General features: G+C 45.4%; 2 protein-coding genes across 2 annotated transcripts in view; both read left to right on the top strand.

The window, feature by feature from the left end:
* LOC117245578 (keratin, type II cytoskeletal 1-like) overlaps positions 1-5,007 on the top strand; it is a 16,710-nt gene extending 11,703 nt beyond the window's left edge. Inside the window, 8 exon segments of the mRNA XM_033520220.1 lie at positions 1,698-1,753; positions 2,177-2,240; positions 2,618-2,713; positions 2,996-3,116; positions 3,119-3,163; positions 3,501-3,628; positions 4,624-4,844; positions 4,971-5,007. Coding sequence (XP_033376111.1) covers positions 1,698-1,753; positions 2,177-2,240; positions 2,618-2,713; positions 2,996-3,116; positions 3,119-3,163; positions 3,501-3,628; positions 4,624-4,844; positions 4,971-5,007 — 768 coding nt within the window.
* Positions 5,008-11,267: 6,260 nt separating this feature from the next.
* LOC107215662 (keratin, type II cytoskeletal-like) lies at positions 11,268-16,714 on the top strand. Its single transcript, XM_015652011.1, has 9 exons — positions 11,268-11,729; positions 12,727-12,941; positions 13,290-13,350; positions 13,969-14,064; positions 14,648-14,812; positions 14,892-15,017; positions 15,260-15,480; positions 15,741-15,769; positions 16,239-16,714. Exons 1-9 carry the CDS (start codon positions 11,268-11,270, stop codon positions 16,712-16,714), a joined length of 1,851 nt encoding a protein of 616 aa, XP_015507497.1.
* The last annotated feature ends 5,383 nt before the right edge of the window (positions 16,715-22,097 follow it).

Raw genomic sequence — 22,097 nt, 5'->3', positions numbered from 1 at the left:
CCCAAAACTCCCCTCCCCAAAACTCCCCTCCCCAAAACTCTCTTCTCCGAAACTGTCCTTTGAAGAAAGAAACACTTTCCAGGCCATTTTCTAAGCTGTTTTTGCTGCACGGAGGGAGGACAAACTAACCCAATAAATGAACCCAAGCTGACTGCATGATTTACACCTAGAGAAATTCCATTTGATTTCACAAATGTTCACTTGTATTGCCTATTTAAACCTCCCAATTTCTGCCAGGTACAGCAAACCACAGGAAAAGCCCAAATTATTCCTTTTCATCAACCAAGCTCCACTCCTGAGTGTATAAAGGAGGAACACAGAGGTCCTTCTGGAGCACGGAGCAGAAGGGTCCTTCTGGGTTGTCCTCTCCTCCATCATGTCTTCCAGCACGAGCCAGCTGGGTGAGCTTCCCATGGGAGAAGATTCTTCTCACCGTCCTCTGCTTCTAGTGGGTTGACCCTCGGCTGAAGCAGTGCTTCTCCTTCCCGGCATAGTTTGGGAGAGGCTATGGAGCCTGGAGCCATGGTCAGAGACTCCAAAACACAAAGGGATGGAAATGGGTTTGTTCCGGGCTGTGGGGAGGTCAGGGATGCTGGGGCACCAGTGGGTTAGTTGGCAAATGTGGAAGTGCTTGCCTGGTGCAAGCCAACAGGGACCTCCTGCAGCCCCTGAATGTGAAGGTCAACCCTGAAATCCAGCAGATCTGAAAGCAGGAGAGGGAGCTGCTGAAGAGCCTCCACAGCCAATTTGTCTCTTAAGCTGACAAGTAAGAGTTGTGAGAAGACTTTGGCATTCCAGACTTCGGTATCTCTTCTCCACTGCAGTTCATGAGCTTTGAGCTTGTTTTGATGTGTGTGACCCTGGTGCCATGAATGCAGGTAGAACCTGTTAGATTTTTTAAATCTGATTTATGCTCTTAAATACTTTGATTAACTGTGTCTGGTTTCATTATTAATAGTGGGAGGGAGCTGTTCCTCCAAAGTGTCCAGTAGGGCTTTGGCACAGTTGGCTTCATTCTGCAGCCAGATGTTTTTCCATGGTCTCCTATCCATGAATGAAGGTTTCCACTTTCCACTCTATTGATGGAGATTTATTTAAACATCTGGTGTTTCTGTAGCTGCTACAAAGATTGTGCTGTCCAGGGCTTCCTTGGAGAAGGGATAAGCAGCAAGCTCACTTTCCTCTAGGATTCACGGATTCATGGGATCATGGAATTACTATGCCAAGTTGGAAGGAACCCATCAGGATCATCATTCTGGCCCCATGCAGGACACCCCAAAAATCCCACCATGTATGGCTTGGGTTGGGATAGACCCCAAGGACCATCCAGTTCCAACCCCATTCCATGCTAGGGACACCTCCCTGTTGATTGTAGGTTTAGGAAGGCCACATTGACCCCCTTTTTTGCTCTTATCTGGTTCAACTAGCCTGGGGACTGCTTACCCAGAAGAGCAGATTCCTTGTGTCCCCCACAGTCCTGTGGTCCCAGTAGGAGTCATCCTGAACTGGTGGCTTTGCTCTCTGAGTGCAGGTGCAACTTCTGGAGCAGCAGAACAAGGTGTTGGCTGCCTGATGAGTTCTCCTGTGGAAGCAGGTGCTGACAGCCCAGAGGGACATCAGGAATGTCTTGGGAAGCTTTGCCTGTGGCTGGTGGCAGTGGCTGGTGGCAGTGGCTGGTCTCACTCTGATGGGAACAGGACCAGGTGGAGACAGAGCTGAACCACACAGAGAAGTTTGTGCAGGAGTTCAGGTGCCAATGAGTGAGGAGGACCTATCCTCAGGGCAGGAGCTCCAACAGCTGCACTAATGGGACTCTTGGCATGGGCTGTATCAATAGACTTCCAAAAAACTGAGATTAACAAAGGCTGCAATTCAAAGGGCTAAGACTTAAGGAGCTGAGATCCAAAAGAGTGACATGCACATATCTGGGATCCGAAAAGCTGAGATCCAAAAGATGAGACCCAAAAAGCTGAGATACAAAAATCTGAGACCCAAAACATTGAGATTCAAGAGCCTGAGATCCAAAAGTTTGAGATTCAAAAGCTGAAATCCAAAAGGTTGAGATCCAAAAGGGTGAGATCCAAAAGGGTGAGATCCAAAGCACACTGTCTCCTAAATATCCACTCAAACAAGGTCTCCAGTCTTGGAATGACCCCTTCACTGGTCCCTTCCCCACCAGATATGAGCAGGAAGTGAACAGATGCACTACACCTGAGAGCAGCTTCATGTTGCTGAAGAAGGTAAGGAATTGGGATGAATGGAAGGTTTGGGTACAGAGATCCAAGGGGTTTCCTCTGATCTACTGTTTGCAAGGTGAGGGGCAGTTCCAGAGAGTCTTAGAAGTCCTTGGACATGTGTGGGGTGTGGAAAAACATGCCACCAGGAGAATACTTCATTCCAAACTGGTGGTTTTCTGCTCCCTGTGCTTGAATTACCACGGTTTTTCAGCAACAACTCTTCAGTACTAGATATATTCTTGGAAACCCCTTAGCTGTTGCTGGTCAGGAGATAACTGAGTTTCTCAAACAAAATTTCTTACTCCAAAAATATAATGGAATTTCCCTAGATCCTTGTGTGGGCATAATTTTGACTCCTAAATGTCTGGAAATTCTTTTAGGACATGGACTGTGTCCAGCTGACCAAGGCAGAGTTAGAAGCAAAGGTGGAAACCCTAAAGAAGGAGATGGAGTTCCTGAAATGTATTTTTGCTCAGGTAGGGATGCTCCTGTCCATCTGTTCCTCATGGCAGGTCTTCCTCCCATCCACTTGTTGTCTATATGAATTTGGGCCAGATTAACAATCAGGCTCTTTTTGGGAATCCCAGTTCAGGAAGATTTTGAGATCTGAAAAAAAATAAACCAAACTCCGTTTCAACTCCTGGGCTGTGGCTCAGATCAGATTCTCCATGGCAGTGTTACTTCTGCTAGGATGTGAGATGGGAAATCCAGGGATAGGGATGCAGTGGTGACTTATGGCCACTTACCACGGCTTCTAGAAAAAGTCTGAGCTGGAGAGAAGTCCCTGTGGTGCCTCTGTCATTGTGAAAATGGACAACAGCCAAGCCCTGGACTTGGGGGGCATCCTCAGGGGCATGGAGCACTGGCATGAGGGTATAGCTTGGAAAGCAAATCCCAGTTGGAAGCACTGTACTGAGCCAGGTTAAGTCTGGTGACAGCTTCTTAAGCCTCCCACTGTCAGAAATAACAGTGCAAAAATGGTGGGGTTTGGTTCCTGTCTTCAATAAGTGATTTCTGGATCTAATTTTTCATTCTGGAAAACTCCATGAGTCTTAAAGCTGGAAGAATAACGGTGGTGGGAGGTGCTGGGAATGGGGAATTGTAGGTGAGTTGACCAGGGGAGGGAAGTTCCATTTTCTGCTAGCAGTCTCAGGAACCAAAAATATTTTTTTCTAAACTGAGTTTAATTCACTTTGGAAAGAGACTTAAGGCTCCTATGTAAACCACAAGTATCAACTCCCAGCTCTCTCCTTCCTTACTAAGAGTTCCAAGAGCTTGAGGAGGAAAAGTGGAGGGACTTCAAGAAGCTGAAGTCCCACCAGCAAGAGATGAAAGAACTGAGATTTGAGATCCAAAGAAGACAATGTGACCTGGAAAACATGAAGGAACAGGTGGGATGGATGGGATTTACTGTCTGGATCCCATGTGTCACATCCTAACTTTTGTTTTGTACACATTTGTGGCATCTATAAAAAATTGGGACGAATTTTTTAGCAGGGCCTGTGGCAACAGGACAAGGGGGTGATAATTTTAAATTGGAGGAGGGTGGATTTAGATTGGATTTGAGGAAGAAATTCTTCCCTGTGAGGATAATGAGGCCCTGGAATGGATTTCCCAGAGCAGCTGTGGCTTCCCCACCCCTGGAAGTGTCCAAGCCCAGGTAGGATCCAGGAGCACCCTGGGACAGTGGGAGGTGTCCCTGCCCATGGCAGGGGTGGGACTGGATGAGTTTTACTGCCCTTTCCCACCCAAATCATTCCATGATCCCACAATTTCTTTCATCTTTATCAAAGAGAGTTGCCTCACACTGGCTCCATCAGTCTAGGGAAGCTCTTCCCAGAGCTGAGCAGGGAAGAAGAATTATCTCTCAGCCAATTTTCTATTAGATCCTTTTGATTATTGCAAAGAACTAATTGCAACAAATTAGATCATGGTATTAGTTACAGGTCTCAGAAAATTGTTGAAACTGCTTCAGCAGGAATTCTGGCTTCTGACGTGGGTTCAGAGCATCCAACGAATGGGTAGAATTATGACTCACCAGTAATTCAGTACCCATAGAAACTGGTATAATTTCCAGACCATCTAATTCATTATATAGTTTATAACGGGAAGCAACGGGAAACCTTAATTACTAGTTACAGTTGGGGTAGAGTATTGGTATCCTCCAAACAAAACCCAAACCCAGGCTGGCAGCACAGGACTATGTTCAGATTTCCTGGAGTATTTTATAATTGATTATTGATTTTGGAAACATTTGGTTTTCCTAAAAAATGCCCTGATACCCCCCATCTTAGGGCTCTCAAAATAGGCAGGATTTTCTTTTAGAGGTGGGAGTGATGAGGAAGAAGATAGGCAAAGGCAGGGTGTCTCATGTCCCCACTAGAAGGTGTCGTCTTTGCAAGAATCACCTGGTGACATTGAGCAGCAAGGGGGTCGTGCTCTCACAGATGCCTGGGGGAGGCACAATGAGCTGCAAGATGAGCTCCCAAAGGCCAGTGATGATCTGGCATGGATGCTGCACTATTCCCAGGAGCTGTGGAATGGCAAGATGGCCCTGGATATTGAGAGTGCAACCTGCAAGACTCAGCTGGAGGGTGAGGAAAGCAGGTGGGTTCCACCACAGCTGTGTGTGGGCAGTGCTCAGTCCTTGGGGCTCCTCCAGAGCCCCAGGAGGGTGGAAAGTACTAGAAATGCTTGTTCCATCATGGATTACCTTGTGACCTCCTTCTTCAGGATGTGCCTTGGGAGCCCTGTTGGAGTATGCAAGTAAGATAAAGGTTTTCAATTTTCCTTACAAAATTAAACCTGTAATTAAATCTCACTGTGGCTTGGAGGGGGAGGAGAAGAAGGAAGAGGAGGAGAAGAAGGAAGAGGAGGAGAAGAAGGAAGAGGAGGAGAAGAGAGGCTGCATCATCACCATGAGTGACTCCCGTTATGTTTTCCCACAACAGTGATTTCCATTGACTCTGGGACTGACCTGGGATGTGGGTCTGGACAGCCCAGAAGATTCAGTGCTGCATCCTGACCCCATGACATTTGTGCCTCTCACCGAGGATTCACCTCCAGAAGCATGGCTGGCTGCATAGTGAGGAAATTTATCCCTGATGCTCCTGGCTGCATTCCCAGGAGAGAGGCATTTTGGGTTAGAGCTGGGGGCTCAGCCTTTCCAGACACTGGGGCACTTGGGAGCTGTGGGAAGAGCTGAAGGGCTGCCAAGAGCATGGGAAACTCTGCTCAGCCATGAGGGATGTGTGGGCCAGGGGTGGGGATTTAAACTGGACTTCCTTGTCCCAGGAGCAGTCAGATCTGAACTTCAGCTGTGAGGGTTGTGACAAGCAGGATTTAAAGGCTAAAGTAGAAAAATGAAAGTCCTGCTCCAATTTTAGTTCTAAAAATAACCTCAACATGAGGGAGAGGCGGATTGGGTGTGAGAACACTGGAGCATCAGGAAACCACATCAGAGAAGCTCCACCACTGGGATCACATCAAAAAGGGACACTTGGAACATTAAAATCCCCCAAATCCTTTTGATTTCTGCTCTTTCTTTAAAGGGTTGTTGGTTGTGTTGGGGAATTTATCATCTTATCACTCAATTCCTGTATTCCTTTTATTTTTCCTCATTAAACCTTTGCTATCTCTGTGCCAAACTGTGAGATTTAATCCACAATCTTTTCCCTAAAGTGTTCTGGGAAGTGTTTCCAGAAAGGAGCTCATCAAAGTCTTTTTAGGAGACTCCCTTTAGTAGCTTTAGGAGACAGTGGACACATGGAGTCACAGAGAGGAAGGAAGGATTTTAGTCCTGGAAGTGTTGTCATCCATGTGCTGGCTGGGAAGCCATAAAGGAAATCTTAATTCAGAATTCCACCTGATGGAGTCAGCAAAGATGAATTACTCCACTCCTGTTCCTTGGACATGCATAAATTACACCCTCACTTCTCCTGGGATGACTCAATGGCTTTAAACCTTTTGCTCCTTTTCCACTAAAATTAAGGGAGAACCAACATACTCTTTGCTTTTAGATGTTTACCAAAAGTACTGAAATGCCCATTCCTAATTGAACAAAACTAATCTAATCTAATCTAATCTAATCTAATCTAATCTAATCTAATCTAATCTAATCTAATCTTTAGAAATCTTAATTAAACAGAGAATGAAGAGCAGTCTGGAGAGTTGAGGAATCATGGAATGGTTTGGGATGGGAAGAACCTTAAAGCCCATCCAGTCCCACACCCTGCCGTGGGGAGGGACAGCTTCCACTAGACCAGGTGGCTCCAAGCCCCTTTTAGCCTGGCCTTGGAAACTTCCAGACATGGGGCAATGTGGATCCCATGATGCAGATCCAATCTTTGGTTGGCGTAAATTTAAGCTCTTTTAAGATGATTTGCACCATATTTGACTCCTACCTGGATTCAATGGGTGTTTTAAAATTCAGAACAAAATCATCTCAGTCTTTTTATTTTTATGTCGTGTCTGCCACAGACATGATGACAAAACACATATTTTTATATCTCTTCAAAATCTGCTGGAAGAGGGTATTATGGGAGAAAAAAGCCCCATAATGTGCTTGGCTGGTTCTTCAACATTGTTTTTGAGGTCCTATGAGTATGATTAAGGCTTTCAAAAAGACCAAAGGGAGATATTTTTGTTTCATTGTACAATGAGCAGATTAAAAAAGAAACCAGAAACGAGTAGCATAACATAAACCAACATAAAATCAATAATAATAAAAAAAGTGTTTTGTGATTAAACTGATGAAAGAGCACAACAAAGAAATGAATCTGAGGTTGGGCAGATACATTTTCCTGGAGGTGAAACACAGAGTAAAGGTCTTTCCTTGCCAAAATTATTGCGATTCAGATCTGGAAAAGCTTCCTCTCCCCCAACACTCTCATGTGATAAGAAGTTATCAATTCACTATCAGTTATCAAATCACTATCAAAGAAGTTCCCAATCAAATATGAGAAGAACAAAGTAAGTCAGGATCAATCTTTAATGAAGGAAACCACAAGAAAGCTTTTACAAAAAAAAGAGCAATCAAACAAGTATAAATATTCATTAGGACGTCTCTGATCTCCAAAGGTTGCCCATTGGAAACAGACCATCCTCTCACTTTTATGCAGGTGGAGAATAAATCAAGGCCATAACATGGAATTAGAGTTATTTCCTTGTATCCAAACTCCCTTATCACCATTTCAAGATGTGATAAGCTAATTGGGAAAGTGTTAATCTTCACCCTGGCCTCTCTGAACATCAGACATTCTGCAGCATATCACAAAGCTGCTCCAATCCAATCCAATCCAATCCAATCCAATCCAATCCAATCCAATCCAATCCAATCCTTTATTTGGGCGCTGGACTTTTGGCATAACAAAAGGAAGAGCTTTCCTCCTCCTGGCTGAATAGGCTTCCCACTTTCCACAGGTAGTTCCTTCCTTGGGATGGGTCAGGGAATCTCTTCAACTGGAAAACTGCTTCAACTGGAAGGAATCAGCAATCTTGTGGATTTACAGGGCTATTTCTGTAACCTTTTAACAACTGAGGTACTTTTCTCACCTTTTATAATGCTTTTTCTGTGCCAGGCAGTGGGACACCATCAGGATCCAGGATTCCCATACATCCTACATTCATTTCCACTGAAAACAACAGAAGGAAGATCACAACAGGAGGAAGATCAAACTAAACCTTTTCTTTGTTGGGAGCCTCAGCTTTGATGCCTCCAATCACAGGATCGGGCAATGTGGCACCAGGAGCTGAGTAGATCCAGGAGTTTGGGTTGTTAGGGCTCTCATTACGACTTCAAAGGTACTGAAGAAATTTAGTGCCCAAAGGATGGGACTCATTTCACCTCCCTCAACCTTCCCAAGCGGGCGCCGGGGCCAGTGTCTGGTTGTCTAGACAGTCTCTGGTCTCCAGGAAGAACATAAGGAAGGAGCTGCAGAGGTGGATTCCTCCCACCTGCCTCCACTGCCTATTTTGGGAGGTGATGAATCACCGTCTGGAGATGTCAGATCTCCTTCCATGAGCCAGAGAGGGAGTCTCAAAGAGGAAATTAGAACCTGTGGCCAGTTTGATGGCTGAAGGCGGGAGGAAAGTGCACCCAGACCCAGTGTTTAATGAATTTTATGAGGAATATCTCTGGAAAATCCCAGCTTTGACTTCTCACGTGGATTAGGGGGATGTTAATGAGAGATAAAACACATGACCAGACTGAATTGCCTTGGATAACTTTGGCTTTAGGATACAAGAGGCTGCACTAATGAAATCAATCCTGCAACATGTCATGAATGAGTTGGACAAGAGTCTGCACAGTCCAAGAAAATGTAAAAATCCATGTTTCAACCCAATCTTACGTGGATCAAGTGTTGGTAGCACAGGCAGGTTCCTGCCATTGTCCAACCTGAATGTGAAGAGCTCTCAATGACTAAGGATAATAACAGAGCCCTTTGAGACTATCACATAAAATACCTTCTGAGAACTCATCTGGATTCATCTCCAGAGGCAAGAAACAAATTAGTGAACGCCACTGTTCTTCTAATGAATTCCTTTTTTGGCAGTGCATTCAGGGAGTGAAATGCTGACAAAGGAAGCGATTGCAAGTTGTCAAAATGATTCATCCAACCCTGAATCAAAATATTTTCCTTTTTGGTTTCCTCGCTCCTTCCCCTCTTCTTTTTTTTTTTTTTTTTTTTTTACTTTTGAGTCAAAAAGCTGCAAGTTTTTCTTCAGAGTGCTCTCCCCTTTCCCATGTCCATATTCACAAAAAAAAATTGGTTATTCTTGAGGTCTTATGCACCTTATGCACTCTTTGGAAAGACCTAAAAGACATTAAATGAAGCTGCTTTCCCACTGGAATCCAGAAGAAACAGATGGAATTTGGCCAACACTCAAATTTTACCCATTGCTGAGTAACTTTACCCAAAATCTCTTCCCTCTCAGGAACCCAGTGGCTCTGGCAAGTTTGTGAACTGAGACTGCTGCAGCACATCTGTTTCACAGATGTTTAACTGCAGCCTATGCTGCATTCCAAGTGTCTCCCACACATCCTACTAGGATAATGCAGTGGAGAGCAGGAAAAGGGCACATCTTCAGTCTGACTGATGAGCCTGCTTTCCTCCACAGGCTACCAAGCAACTGCTCTTCTTTGGAATCAGACCAGCATTTTGCTTCTGATAAATCTGTTTGGAACTTCAAGGACTGTGGAAGTTCCAACCTGCAGCTTGAAGCCTCTCATATTTGTTTAATCTGATATTTCAAATTGTGCTGGCAGCCCAGTTTACACAGTAAGCCTGAACTACTACAAAGGTGTAATCTGAACATTGTAAATATCTGGAATTATCCCTTTTGGATACAGCAAAAGTAGCAGTTTACACAAGTAATTTATACCACCAGCCCCTCAAACTCACGGAAGTTGCAATTACAAGTTCAATTAATGGTTTTGGGGATCTGGGAGCTGCAGTCACATCCCGCGGTTTCCATGTGCATCTTCTTTTCAACCATTTGATATTAGAAAGTTGCATGTTTGGAGGAGGTTTGGCATAATTTTTATGGTTCTTACTCTTGGAAAATGTTTTTGGAGTATGTTAATGAGGATGAGGGAACACAGAACCTGGGTGTCTCCAGCTGCCATCCCATTGTATAATTTGGAGATTTATCCAAGCATTACTTCCTTCAAAAGGAAGGACCAAGGGTGTTCAGCTGTTTGAACTATAATGCCCTTTTTTTTCTCCCAAACACTTCATCTGCAAAGAGCTGAAAGAGCCCTTTTGTTTTGATTTTACAACTGCCAGGTTGGGGAAGGCCTGGAGAAGTTTCCTGCCTCACCTCCTTGGGCTGGTGATTAGGAGAGAGAGGGATTCATCTCCCTGGTGTGAGTCAGAGCCTTCCCTGTTGTCCAGCCTAATCCACTCATTAAGACTTCCTCTGTTGGTGCAGAAAGCCCAGCCCCTGCGGAGAGCAAATTACCCCCATTTCCCTGAGCATGGCCCCAAGGACTCCTTGCCTTGGAGCTGTCTCCCCGTGGAGTCTCAAGGACATGTCTGGCAAAGTCACCCAAATTCAGCCCTCACTTGCTGAATGGAGTGGATCTCACCAAGCTGGAACAGACTATTGTTCCTTTTTTGTTCCCCATAGAGACTTCCAGGAGGTGAATCTGAAAGGGCTCTGACACCCAGCCCTGGGAGAAGCTCCAGAATAGTGAAAGCCAAAGAATTGACTCAGAAATAAGAACTTGCAGGATAATTCTAGAAAAAACTGTCACTGATGCCACGAACATATTTCTGTGAGCAAAAAGAAATATGTCACAGATCCTGGATGAAACCTGATTTGTTTCACTGATGTTTCAGAGAAGGTCATCTTGAAATTCTGCACATTCCCAGAATTCCCAGAATTCTGTGATTCTGTGCATGTAACTGCGAGATATTTTGAGTCCTTGCATACAAATCCAGACCTTAAACTCAGTGAATTTACTGGTGTTTCAGACACAGAAATGATCTATTATGACACAACTTCTACAGTGTTTGTTGTTCTACAGCTGACTTGCTTCTTCAGTTTTTCCTTTGAGTTACTTTTCTGCACCCAAAATTGTGAAATTACCCCCCATAAAGTGCAAGTCCTCAAAACATCCCGTCACATGCAGCCCTATGAGACACAAAACCCCAAACGACACACTGCAAACAAATCACAAAGAGTTCCTTTAAAAATGTTCCTAAACTATAATTAGCACTAAGTTAGGGGAGTATTTCAAACCGTAATGTATTCGAAGGCAACTTGCAAACAGAGCACTTTTAGATTCCTTTTTATTTCCTCAGTAGTTACTATTTGCTGGGCTGGTTTGCATTTTGAGGAGCATTTATTGCTGCCAGGCAAACCAAACCCTTAAGTACTTAAATTAACATCCTGATCCTATCAAGGCCAGCTTCCCAAAATATATATAAGGGACAGCATCCCAGTGTCACTCCAGTGGGATCCCTGCTCCGATCCTGCACCAGAGCAGCCCCATAACTTTGCTATTCCACCTTCAAATAAGCCACGATGAGCAGGCAGGCACCGACGGTGAGATCTGTCCTGGGACGAAGAGGCTTCAGTTCAGCCTCGGAGATCTGTGGTCGCAGCTACGCCGCGTCTGCCAGCCAGCCCGTGCGGTGTGGGGCTGGCGCCTACAGCAGCAGGAGTGTTTGCAACCTGGGCGGGAGCAGGAGGATCTCCTATGTCAATGGGAGCTGCGGCACTGGCTGCTTTGGGGAGATGGGGTTCGGAGGCATGGGCTTTGGGAACATTGGAGGAGGAAGGATTGGCCTGTGCGGCCCCAGGGGATACAGCATCGTGCGGGGGTACCCTGAGCGCAAGGCCGACGGCATCCAAGGGATCTGCATTGATGAGCGTCTGCTGAAGCCACTCTGCGTTGGGGTGGACCCGCTGGAACACGAGATACGCTGCCAAGAAAAGGAGCAGATCAAGACCCTCAACACGCAGTTTGCCTGTTTCATTGACAAGGTGAGTCCAGACCTGCTCTTACTCAAGGAAAAAAATACCTGACCAACCCCTTCCCAAACCCATCTTATGCCATGAGTCCATCGACCGCCTCCAAAGCCCCAGTCAAGCTCTGCCATGAATCACTGAGCTGGGTCCACACAGGGGTCCAGCTTTCCACAGAGAAGTTTAAGATAATTCTAATAATTTTTAATAACTAATAATAATATTAAGAACATGTTGGTCCAGACAGAGATCTTTTTAATGGCGCTCATTTCAGCCCTGTTCTGGCATTCCATAGCCTTTGAGTCATGGCCATGGTTGCACTGGCCTTTCTTGCAGGTGTCTCCTCTTGAATAGTCTCAGTTCAAATTTTATTTCTTGGTGCAGCCCAGGTGGAAGCTACAGCTCTGACAGGTTCATCTTTCTGTCCTGTGTTAAATAATTCAAATAATTGCCTCCTCTCTTTGACTGTAAATACGGTGACAGTTCCAAAAGCTTTCCTGAAGGAAAAGGTGGTTAATCTTGATCCAGACATGTAGAGATCAAATCTGATCTGTCACCCAATGATCCCTTTGTAGAAAAAACAGCAACAAAGCAGTTTCACTATCTGGGGACTCAATTTTATCCTAAAATACATCAGAGGCACCTTCTGGAGGAGTTTTGTTCCTTATACATAGTAAGAAATGCAGATTTAGACACCAGGCTCCTGGATTTCTAAATAATGTAGACATGGGACTCTTTGATTTATAAATAATGTACACACAACATTAGATTTCTATTTAGAAATTTAGATTTCTAAATAATTTAGATGTCTGAATTCTAGATTTAAAAATAATTCAGATTTGTGGCATAAAGATTTCTTAATAAGGGCAGAAAACTTTCCGATCATGGTGGTCTAGCATCTCTCACTTCCTGAAAATGCCATTCCTGCACCTGTGGTTAAGAGCAGAGAGTTAAACAAGTGTTGAGTCCCTGCCTTCACCTTTTTATTTGAAGAATTTCTATCTTTTGCCTTCAGGTCCGATTCCTGGAACAGCAGAACAAAGTGCTGGAGACCAAGTGGGGCCTCCTGCAGCAATACGTGCTGCCAAAAAAAGGGAAAAACCTGGAACTGTACTTCGAGAATTACATCTGTGACTTGCGGAAGCGCCTGGACTGTTTGCTTTGTGAAAAGCAGAAACTGGGCAGTGAAGAATGTGCCACAAGCCAGCTGGTGGAGGAGTTCAAGTGCAAGTAAGGACCTTCTGGGCTCCTCTGTCTCGTGGTGTTTTGCTTTTCTGGTTTATCTCAGGCAATTTGTCCCAGACATGTGGCATGCCCCCTCTGGGAGTGCCACATTATTCTGTCTCACTGGCAAGCTCTTTGCATTGGTAATGCTGTTGTTGCTCATGAAGAAGCTTCTGATCTTGGGATGGTTTAATGTTGGTCTCCAGACACTGATCTGGCAGTGCCCAGTGGCAGTCCCAGCAAGAAAGAGTTGCCATTTATATCTGAGGTTATTGTCATTTATACCTGATGGTTGATGTCTGAGTGTCCAAGCATTTTTCTTTTCTCAGCCCTTTTCTCCTCCTTTTCCAACAGGTATGAAGAGGAAATCAACAGGCGCACAACTGTGGAGAATGAGTTTGTGGCACTCAAAAAGGTGAGACACTCCAACAACATGAATCGTTATACGTGGTAGCAGGTTTATTTGGGGTAAAACTTGTCTGAATAGTTAATTATTAACAAAAATCCACAAAAGTGTTATGATGACTTGGAGGGAGACTTAGAAAGAGGCACAGGGCTGGAAAAACAGGCAAGCAGAAAGTAAAAATAATGTCTCCTCAAAGTTTACATCATCAGCACTACAGCACCAGTTCTGTTGCCTCAAAAACATTTGTGAAGTGTGGGAGGGGGACCGAGCAGGACAGGTCACACCAGAACACCAGGTTACTTCTGGCTGTCTCTCCACATCCTTTATTCTTGGACATCAGAAAAGCAGGAATCATTTGAAGAATATTAAAAATTTTTGCTTAAATACTCATTAGTCAGTTGTGGGTTTGTAGCTGTGTCCCAAGTGATAAATCAACTAATTCCTGTAAGTCATGTTGGAATGGTTTGTTTTCCTACAGGAGGCACCAAGATATCCTGACTCGCTCTCCTACACCTTTTTTCTCTTGGAATCTTGAGACACGTTTCTGTCTTGTTTCTGTTGCCTCTGTGTTTCTCCAACATTTACAGCCAGGTTTGAGCTGGAATGTATGTGTCTCTCCTCTTGCAGGATGCAGACTGTATCTTCTTGAACAAGGAAGAGCTGGAGGTGAAGGTGGATCTTTTAAGGAGACAGCTGGAGCTGCTGAAATGTGTGTTTGAGGAGGTGAGTTCCTCTGGTACATCCTGGGACTTTGGTGGTCCTTGTCTCATCCTTCAGGTGCTCCAAATTTCTGCTGCTTGAAATTCCTCTGGGATGTGTCACATACAAAGCCCTGAATAATTAAAAATGTCGAAGTACAAAGTTGATATAAAATTAACATGATTATGCTGAAGATAGGGTGGTTCCCCTTTCCTTCATGCATCTCCAGGTAGGAATTGGCTGTGTCCTAACCCTACCCTGGAGAAAAGATGTGTCCGTCTTGTTCCTCCAGATTGCAGCTGCCTGATTAGAGCTGAAGCAACTCCCAGTCCTGTCATTAAATCACTCAGGCAGCAGGAGATGAGAGGATACCAAGGGTTAAGTCACTCCAATTCCTTGCCCTTGATGTGGACAGAATTGCTGCAGGTCAGCACGTAGGTCAGCAGTCACAGGTGGCAACTCATCCTGCTGCAGGATTTTCTGCAGAGCCATCCCGAGGGACATTTCTTGACTTGTTCTATCCCTCAGCCACTCTGTGTCCCAGCCCTTCCCTCCCTGCAGAGCTCGAGAGGTGAAAAGAACTGACTAAGCCCTTCCCAACCCGCAGGAAAGGGCCCAGGTTGATCGCCAGCTCTGCGACACCTCGGTCATTGTCAAGATGGACAACAACCGAGACCTGGACATGGAAAGCATCATCAAGAACGTCGAATGCTGGTACCAGGAGATTGCCCAGAAGAGCAAAGAAGAAGTTGATGCTTTCTACCAGAACAGGGTGAGTAAGAGATCAGCTGTGTCTGTGCCTGGCAATGTCACAGGTCAAAAGTGATGGTTGACTTGTTTCCTGGTTCCAGTTTCAGGAGCTGCAGGATAAGAGAGGGAAATACTGCCATGACCTGCAGAGCAACAAGTGTGAGATTTCAGAGCTGACCCGGATGATCCAGAAACTGCAGTGTGAGCTGGAGAGTGTCAAGAAGCAGGTAGGAGATGTTTCCAGAGAAGTAGGACATCTCAGACACAGGGCAAGGTGAGGCATTTATCTTTAGAAGACTTGAGATCTGATTTAGGTCCTGGTTAGAAAGTGAAAAGTGGGTGGAGAGGGATGGGATGTTGGTGGGTTTTTCCTTTTTGCAGTTGGAAGAGCAGATTTATCCAAACCAAGTGTCCAAGAGCTAGGCTAAGAAGCTTTGCAGACACCTGCACTGTTGCCCTCCCCTGACAGGTCTCCTGCCTGCAAACCTCCATTTGTGACGTTGAGCAGCGTGGGGATTGTGCCCTCAAAGATGCCCGGGAAAAGCACATTGAGCTGCAGAACGCTCTGCAAAAGGCCAAGGATGAGCTGGCCTGCATGCTGCGGGACTATCAGGAGCTGCTTAATGTCAAGCTGGCCCTGGACATTGAGATTGCCACTTACAAGACTCTGCTGGAGGGAGAAGAGAGCAGGTGGGTGACACATTTCCCTCCTGTGTATCTGAGGCCGTGGCAGTTCCTGCTCCCAAGTGAACTCTACAGCTCCAAGATCTCCCCAGGTTCACAGAAACTGGACCTGGGGTGGTGCCTGGAGACCATGGAGGCCACATGGGTGCCAGCAAAAACAGTTCCTTTCCTAGGGATAGTGAGGCATGTTACAACAAAGGACTAAGTGGTCTGGATTGTGGCTGGAAGTTGTGAGTAACATGTGTTTCTCTTTTTTTTCCCCACAGGATATGTGTGGGGAACCCTGTGAGTGTGTGTAAGTAACTGCACATTTTCAGCCATGAAGGTTTCTTGTTCTAGGAAAGATACCTTTGGGAGAATTATCTGTCTGTCCCAGGTCCCTCTGCCTCCCTTTTCCAATTCTGAAATGCTTAGCCCCAGAAATATCAAATAGCTTTAAATTTAAAAAAAATCAGCTTTTGGGGTGAGTGGAGAAGATCAAACTCAAGACCCTTTTATATCCTTGAAGGCAACAGGGAGATGTCCTGGGGGCCATGGGATATGTACTGAACCTGGGAGACACCAGCAACATGGGAAGAGGGAGGATCCATGAGTGGATGTGTTGGGACATGGGGGAGGAATAGAAAGGAGCAGGGGCTCAGACATGTTGGACAAATCTGGAAGAAATCAGGTTTGGTTGGTTCTGTCATTCAAGAAACAACTTGCCTAGTGAAAGTCTTCCAGTTTTCCTCCCTAACTGCTGACTCCCATGGCCTCTGTTGCAGCTGTGGTCAGCAGCGGCTACAACATCCCCGATGACTGTGGGATGATGGCCAATGGGGCTGCGTGTGGCTACGGCTCCCTGGGCAGACGAGCCGGGAGACACAGCTCCCAGAACGGTGGATTCAGTTCCCGGAGTGCCGGAATCCACCCCAAGAGAGTCCTCAGCTCCGTGGCCAAGCAGTGCATCCCAGAGATGTTCTGCCAGGCTGGAGGGGTCAGCTGCAAAGCCGGGGGTTTCAGCTCCCGCAGCGGAGGGTACCCAGCTCGCACCGTGGTCAGCACTGGAAATGGGGGCCTGAATGCCAGGATGGGACCCTGCCAGGCTGGAGGAGTGCTCAGCTTTGGGAACCAGGGCTGCGTCATCCGGCAGCTGGCGGGGCCCCCCGTTGTTGTGTCCAGCAGCCCTGAGGTCATGGGGTGCAACAGTGGTGTGGTGGGGAATTTTGGGGTTGTCAGAGACCCCTGTGTGGTCCCATAGGGCCACGTAGCTCCCGGACAGCAGCGCTGAGACGCGCCAGCCCCGTGCCAAGAGGATGCAGAGTGATTCCTCTGCCCATTAATAGCAACGTTTATCACCAAACCCATTCCCACATTTATTAGCCACAGATTTATCCCCTCAAAATGTGTTTTTCAGACTCCCAAAGCCTACAGACCCCTCTAGAAACTTATTCTGCAGGTGCTCAGCACAGTGTGATTTCTGAATCCTTACTTTAGGTTATCACAGCTTTAAGGGTTTGTTTGTCATGCTGCTTCCCCCTCTGTCTTTTCCCATAATGAGCATATTAATTAACAATATTCCCCCCTCCAAGATCCCTCTTTTTTCTTCCAGCTCCTCTCAAAGCATTTCAGAAAAGAGAGTGAGGATTTAACTGCTTAATTTTCCCAGGAGATGCTGCAAAGAGCAGACTCCCTTTATTTTTATCCTATCATTTTTGGTCCAAGAAAACCCTGTGCTACAATTTTGTGCTTAAATCTGAAACAAGGCAATTTTCAAAGCACCTGCTGGTTACTCCACAGCCATCAGCTTTTTTTTTTTTTTGTGTGTGGAATTTGCTTATGGATGAACACATAGTACTTTCGTTTGCTTCTGCATGTTGGGGTGGCTGGCTCAAGGCATGATGATTTTTAGAAGAGATCACCCCCTTTCCTTTTCCGTCCCCCCAGAATTCTAAGGGAAATTACTGGTGCATAAATTGTCCAAGTTGACACCTTGTACAGCATGAATAGAGCTGTTCCCACTGACTGCTCAAACTTCCCAGCTTCTCAGTGTCCTCAATAAACTGCTTTGAAAGGACATCTTTTGTCTCTCAATTTTTCTGTAGATGGTATTTAAAGAAACTACAAAATAGGTGAAAAAATTCTCTGGGGAGAAGTAAGAACCAAAGAGACCTTTGCATTCTCTGTAGGCAGTTTGGGACATGGTGGGGCTCAGGTGTCACTGGGGGTTACTCTGGTTTATTTATCTCCTCATAGCACATCACATAAGATATTTTACAGACCAATTAACAATTGATGTCAAAGATTTCCAGAAACCTCCAAAATAATCTTGAGCACCACACGGTGGTGTTTTCCAGCCTGTTGCAATCTCCAAACAAAGTATTTGTTTGATCCTTTCATGTAAGAACAGTTGAGTGAAGATGAATTCAGCACTGCCCTTCAGGGATCATAGGACTGGTGATCAGGGGTGTGGGACCAGAATCATGTTTCAGACACAAAAACTTCGCTTTAGTGGGTTTGGAGATGATAAAGTGTTATTTGAACTGTGTGACTTAAAAGGCAACGAGATCTCTTGGCCATAATGGGGTGGAATCGACTTTGCCCTGGTTTTGGAGTCTCCCATGTTGCGCTCAGCTGGGGATTTATTTAATGGAAAAAACGACATTTCCACAGGGTGATTCATCTGGTCAAACACAGGTGCCTAACTTAGCATGAAATGCATTGAACTTGAGGCTGTCTGTACCAATGGGATCTGTCCTGGCTCTGGAGGCAGCCCCAGGCAGGAGGATTAACTCAAATATGGGTATCCCATGCCAGGCGCCTGCAAGTTCCCAGGAATCCTCCCTGCCTCTCCCCGCCAGACTTGCAGACATTATTATCACAGGGAATTTCTTCCTGTCTCCAGCCCAGGAAGAATTACAGGTCACGCAGCCCCAGTAATCTCCACACTCTCACAGGCAAAATTCTAATTGCAACCTGAAAAAAAGGGGACAATTAAAGGGTGAGGTGGGGCAGAAGATCAACACCTTTGGGGAAGGGCAGGGGATGTCATTTCTATGCTGAGAGTGGAAAATGCTTCATCCAGCTCTGACCAGCTGCATGTCAGACCCTGGTGGGGTGAGGTGGACACTTGTCCTTCACCTGTGCCCTCTCTTCAACGAGGAATCCCAGCTCAGCAGTTTCATTTTTAATCAGCTCCAAGTAGGTGGGATGGAGCCCACCTCAGTAGGGAATTCTGCATTTGAGCTTGCTTTATTCACCACTTGCAAATGGAATTTGGAAATAGGAGTCCCTCACATCAAGCAGCTTCCTTTAATTGTGTGAACATCATGGATTCCTCATGTGGTGTCTGGAAGTCAATCAGCCTTGGCCAAGTGTCCATGAAACACTGCAGCTCCAAATCTGGGTCTTGTGTCTGTGGAAGCCTGGTAATCCCTTCACAATCCGGACCTGGCGTGATTCCGCTTGGCTTTGTGCCGAGGTCACTTTCTGTTGGGTTTTGCTAAAAAGATGGTTTCTTGAGGAAGAAGAGGGGGATGAAGTCCTGCTTTGGAGTCGGGGTTTGGTCCTCACCTGATTGACCTGACCCATTGCTCTTCCCCCACCTTCTCTGCCTTTATGGCCTGGAAAAACAAGAACTGGCTTTGCATGGTATTCCCAGCTCAGAGGGGCGGGGGCCTGGCAAGCTGCAGGGTTTCCAGAGCTTTTCCCCCTCTGATTATTAAAGTCAGACACCAAGGCAACCCCAGGTGAGAGAGGATTCAAGCCTGAGCTGTCCCTGTGGGGCCTTGGGCTGAGCTCAGACAGGAGCCTGAAATATTTGGACCATTACCAAGGGTGACTCCTCCCATTCCTGACTGAGGAAGCAGGAGGTGACTGCCTAATTTCAGAGGAATAACTAACTTTTAGTGGCCTGAATAATAGAGAGAAGAAAGGGAGATGATCCTGCCTCACCCAAAACAAGGGCAGCTCCTTTCCTCCTCCTCCTGGAGTCAACACCCAAATATTCTGAGCTATAATATTAGCAAACCAAAGAGGGAAATGAAGACTGAATTTATTTTCCTCTCTCTGGCTACAGGTCTTAAAAATTTTATCATGGGAGCAAAGGGAAAAGGTTAATCTCAAATGTTTTTCAAACCATTCATTAAAGCTGTAAAACAAGCTCAAACTTCTTTCCTGGCAAGGGATTGCTGCCTGCCTTCCCAATATTTATTTTGTGTTTTAATATCAGGGATTGTTTTGACTTTATTATTTTTATTTCCTTTTTAGTCTTAAGGACTTAGTTTTGACTATTTTCCCCCTTCTTTCCAATAGCAAGAAGTTCAAATACTCATTAGAAGTTGGGGAACTGGAATTTCTGTCAATTAAAAATAATCAAAGAAAACATTTTGATACTGGAGCAATGTCTCCATGCAGTTCTAGGGAAAAAAAAAAAAAAAAGAGAAAAAGAGAAAAGGAATTAGAAATACCATTTCAGGAATTTTATTCTATTAAATGTCTTGGGTTTGGTTGACTAATTGAATAAAATGAACAATTTTGCTGAATGAATTAAATCATCCCAACCAAATCCAGGACACCAAACCAAAGCCTTGGTTGAGGAGATGAAGAAGAGAATAGGAAGAAGCAAAACCATCCAGGCTGAGTGCACAGTTGAGGTCTCTTCCATCATTCAGGGGACACATGGACCCCTCAGAGAGTTCCCTCCACAAACCAAACGTGTTCTACCAGAAGAGCAGCATGAGGACAGGGGAGACTGCTCCTGCATCAGACATCTTCCCCCTCCCCTTCCTAACAAGCATCTTCCAGTTCAACCATCCTGAGCAGGGTGGGACAATTCTGACAAAAATTCATCTTTAAAAGAAGAGAGATTTATGGCACCAACCCACCCAACCTGAGCTTAATTTATAGCCTAGAAAAGTGCAGCTCAGGCCTGGCACAGGATGCTGAGAGAAGCTGTGGCTGCCCATCCCTGAAAGTTTCCAAGGCCAGGTTGGACAGGGCTTAGAGCAACCCAGAATGGGATGGGCTTTAAGATCTTCCAATGGGATTCTTCTTCTCCTACATCATCTCTTTGCACTGAATGCAGCAAGACTGGAATGGAGGAAGAGGAGGAAGAGGTGGGACTCTGACAGGAACAGAGAGAAAATCATCTCCTAGAAAACCATCTCCCAAAATCATCTCTCATAAAGTCATCTCTCAGAAGTCCTGGCCACAGTGTGTCCCTGCAGCACAAGGCAGGAACAGCAGCACAACCACAGCCACAGCAGGAAAAACACCCATCCTACTAAATAGTACTGGTAATTAACCCCATCAGAATGAAAGGAATAAGGAAATGTTTTCCAAGGCTGTAATTTAAGCTTTTCCACTTGCTCATTATTCCCTGTGTGTAAGAGGTACCAAAATGTTTTATTATGTCAAAAGCTGACACCAACCACCACAAGTCAAACAAAACTGGGTAGATTCAAGAGACATTTCTTCCATCCAAACTGGATAAGAAATATAAGATAAGGAATATTTTCTTAAGTCTGACACTAGACAGGCTCTTTCCTTGGCTTCTCTGCCCCTTTCTCCTCTCCTGACCTGGAATAAGATAAAGATGCTGAACCACTGCACTTCAGCATTGACTGACAAGTTTTTCAAGACTTTTAGCTCAGAAGCAGCAGAAAAGGGAAACCCAAACTCATGAAGCCTTTGAATCAACAGCAACATCAAAACTTGGATCAGATTTCCTGGAACAGGAACCCTCTTTGGCCTCTATGAAGATGGTGGTGGTGGAGCACATCAGGAGGAGGCGAGAGGAACACAAGGGGAGGACTTCTGTGCCTTAGGCTTGGCTTTAACAATCTCAGAATCTGGGAAGTGCAAAGATTTACGGTACAGGCAGCAGAGAGTTGTGGTCATGGTGATCCCAGCTGCTCTCATTCTGCAAACAATTAAATAGCTGGACTACAAGCAGAGATCTGGGGATGAATCACCAGGGACTGTGAGAGAGATTAAGAAATTTCAGGAGCAAATCTGCCTTCTTTACTGACAAGGTAGGAGTGGGATTTTTGCTTTACTTTTGCTTTTTTGTAGTCCATGGTGGATTACTTACAGAGTCAAATTGGGAAGTCCCCAGTCACACCACAATGATTTGGTTTGGAATATCCCACTTTAAACCAAATCAACCTGTGCCATTTCAGCTTTTGATTTTAGTGTTAACAAAAAGGTTTAAATGTCTCAGAAGTTCCTGAAGGACAGAAGGTGACTGGCAAGTTCCCATCCCAAGGAATGACTGGACATGGCATTCATAGCTCTGGTGTGGGTGACAAGGTGGGGATGAGTCACAGGTTGGACTTGATGGTCCTGGAAGGCTTTTCCAGCCTCAGTGATTCTGAGATTCTGTGAAGCAGATGCAGATTTATGGCATCTTTTACCCAGGCAATGACTATTAGGAATTATCTGGGCTCCTTTGTTTTTGGCTATCCAATTATCTATTTCCAGCTCCTGGGAAGTCCAGTGGTTTTATTTCCCCTTTCTCCCAAATGAGATGTCTCTTCTCCTGAGACATTACTTTCTATTAATTACCAAACACATAATTTACTACACCCATTACTCCATTGTTACTAGTTCCAGCACACCAAGGTGGAGGGACTTCTAGCTGC

Source organism: Parus major, linkage group LGE22 (assembly GCF_001522545.3).
Source record: "Parus major isolate Abel linkage group LGE22, Parus_major1.1, whole genome shotgun sequence".
Classification (NCBI taxonomy): domain Eukaryota; kingdom Metazoa; phylum Chordata; class Aves; order Passeriformes; family Paridae; genus Parus; species Parus major.
This window is presented reverse-complemented; position numbering and strand designations above follow the sequence as displayed.

Excerpts from the sequence above, each read along its gene's own strand:
- LOC107215662 (XM_015652011.1), top strand. The coding sequence starts at position 11,268 with ATGAGCAGGCAGGCACCGACGGTGAGATCTGTCCTGGGACGAAGAGGC. Across the intron at positions 14,065-14,647 it reads TGAAATGTGTGTTTGAGGAG|GAAAGGGCCCAGGTTGATCG; the intron begins GTGAGTTCCTCT and ends CCCAACCCGCAG. Across the intron at positions 15,770-16,238 it reads GGGGAACCCTGTGAGTGTGT|CTGTGGTCAGCAGCGGCTAC; the intron begins GTAAGTAACTGC and ends CCTCTGTTGCAG.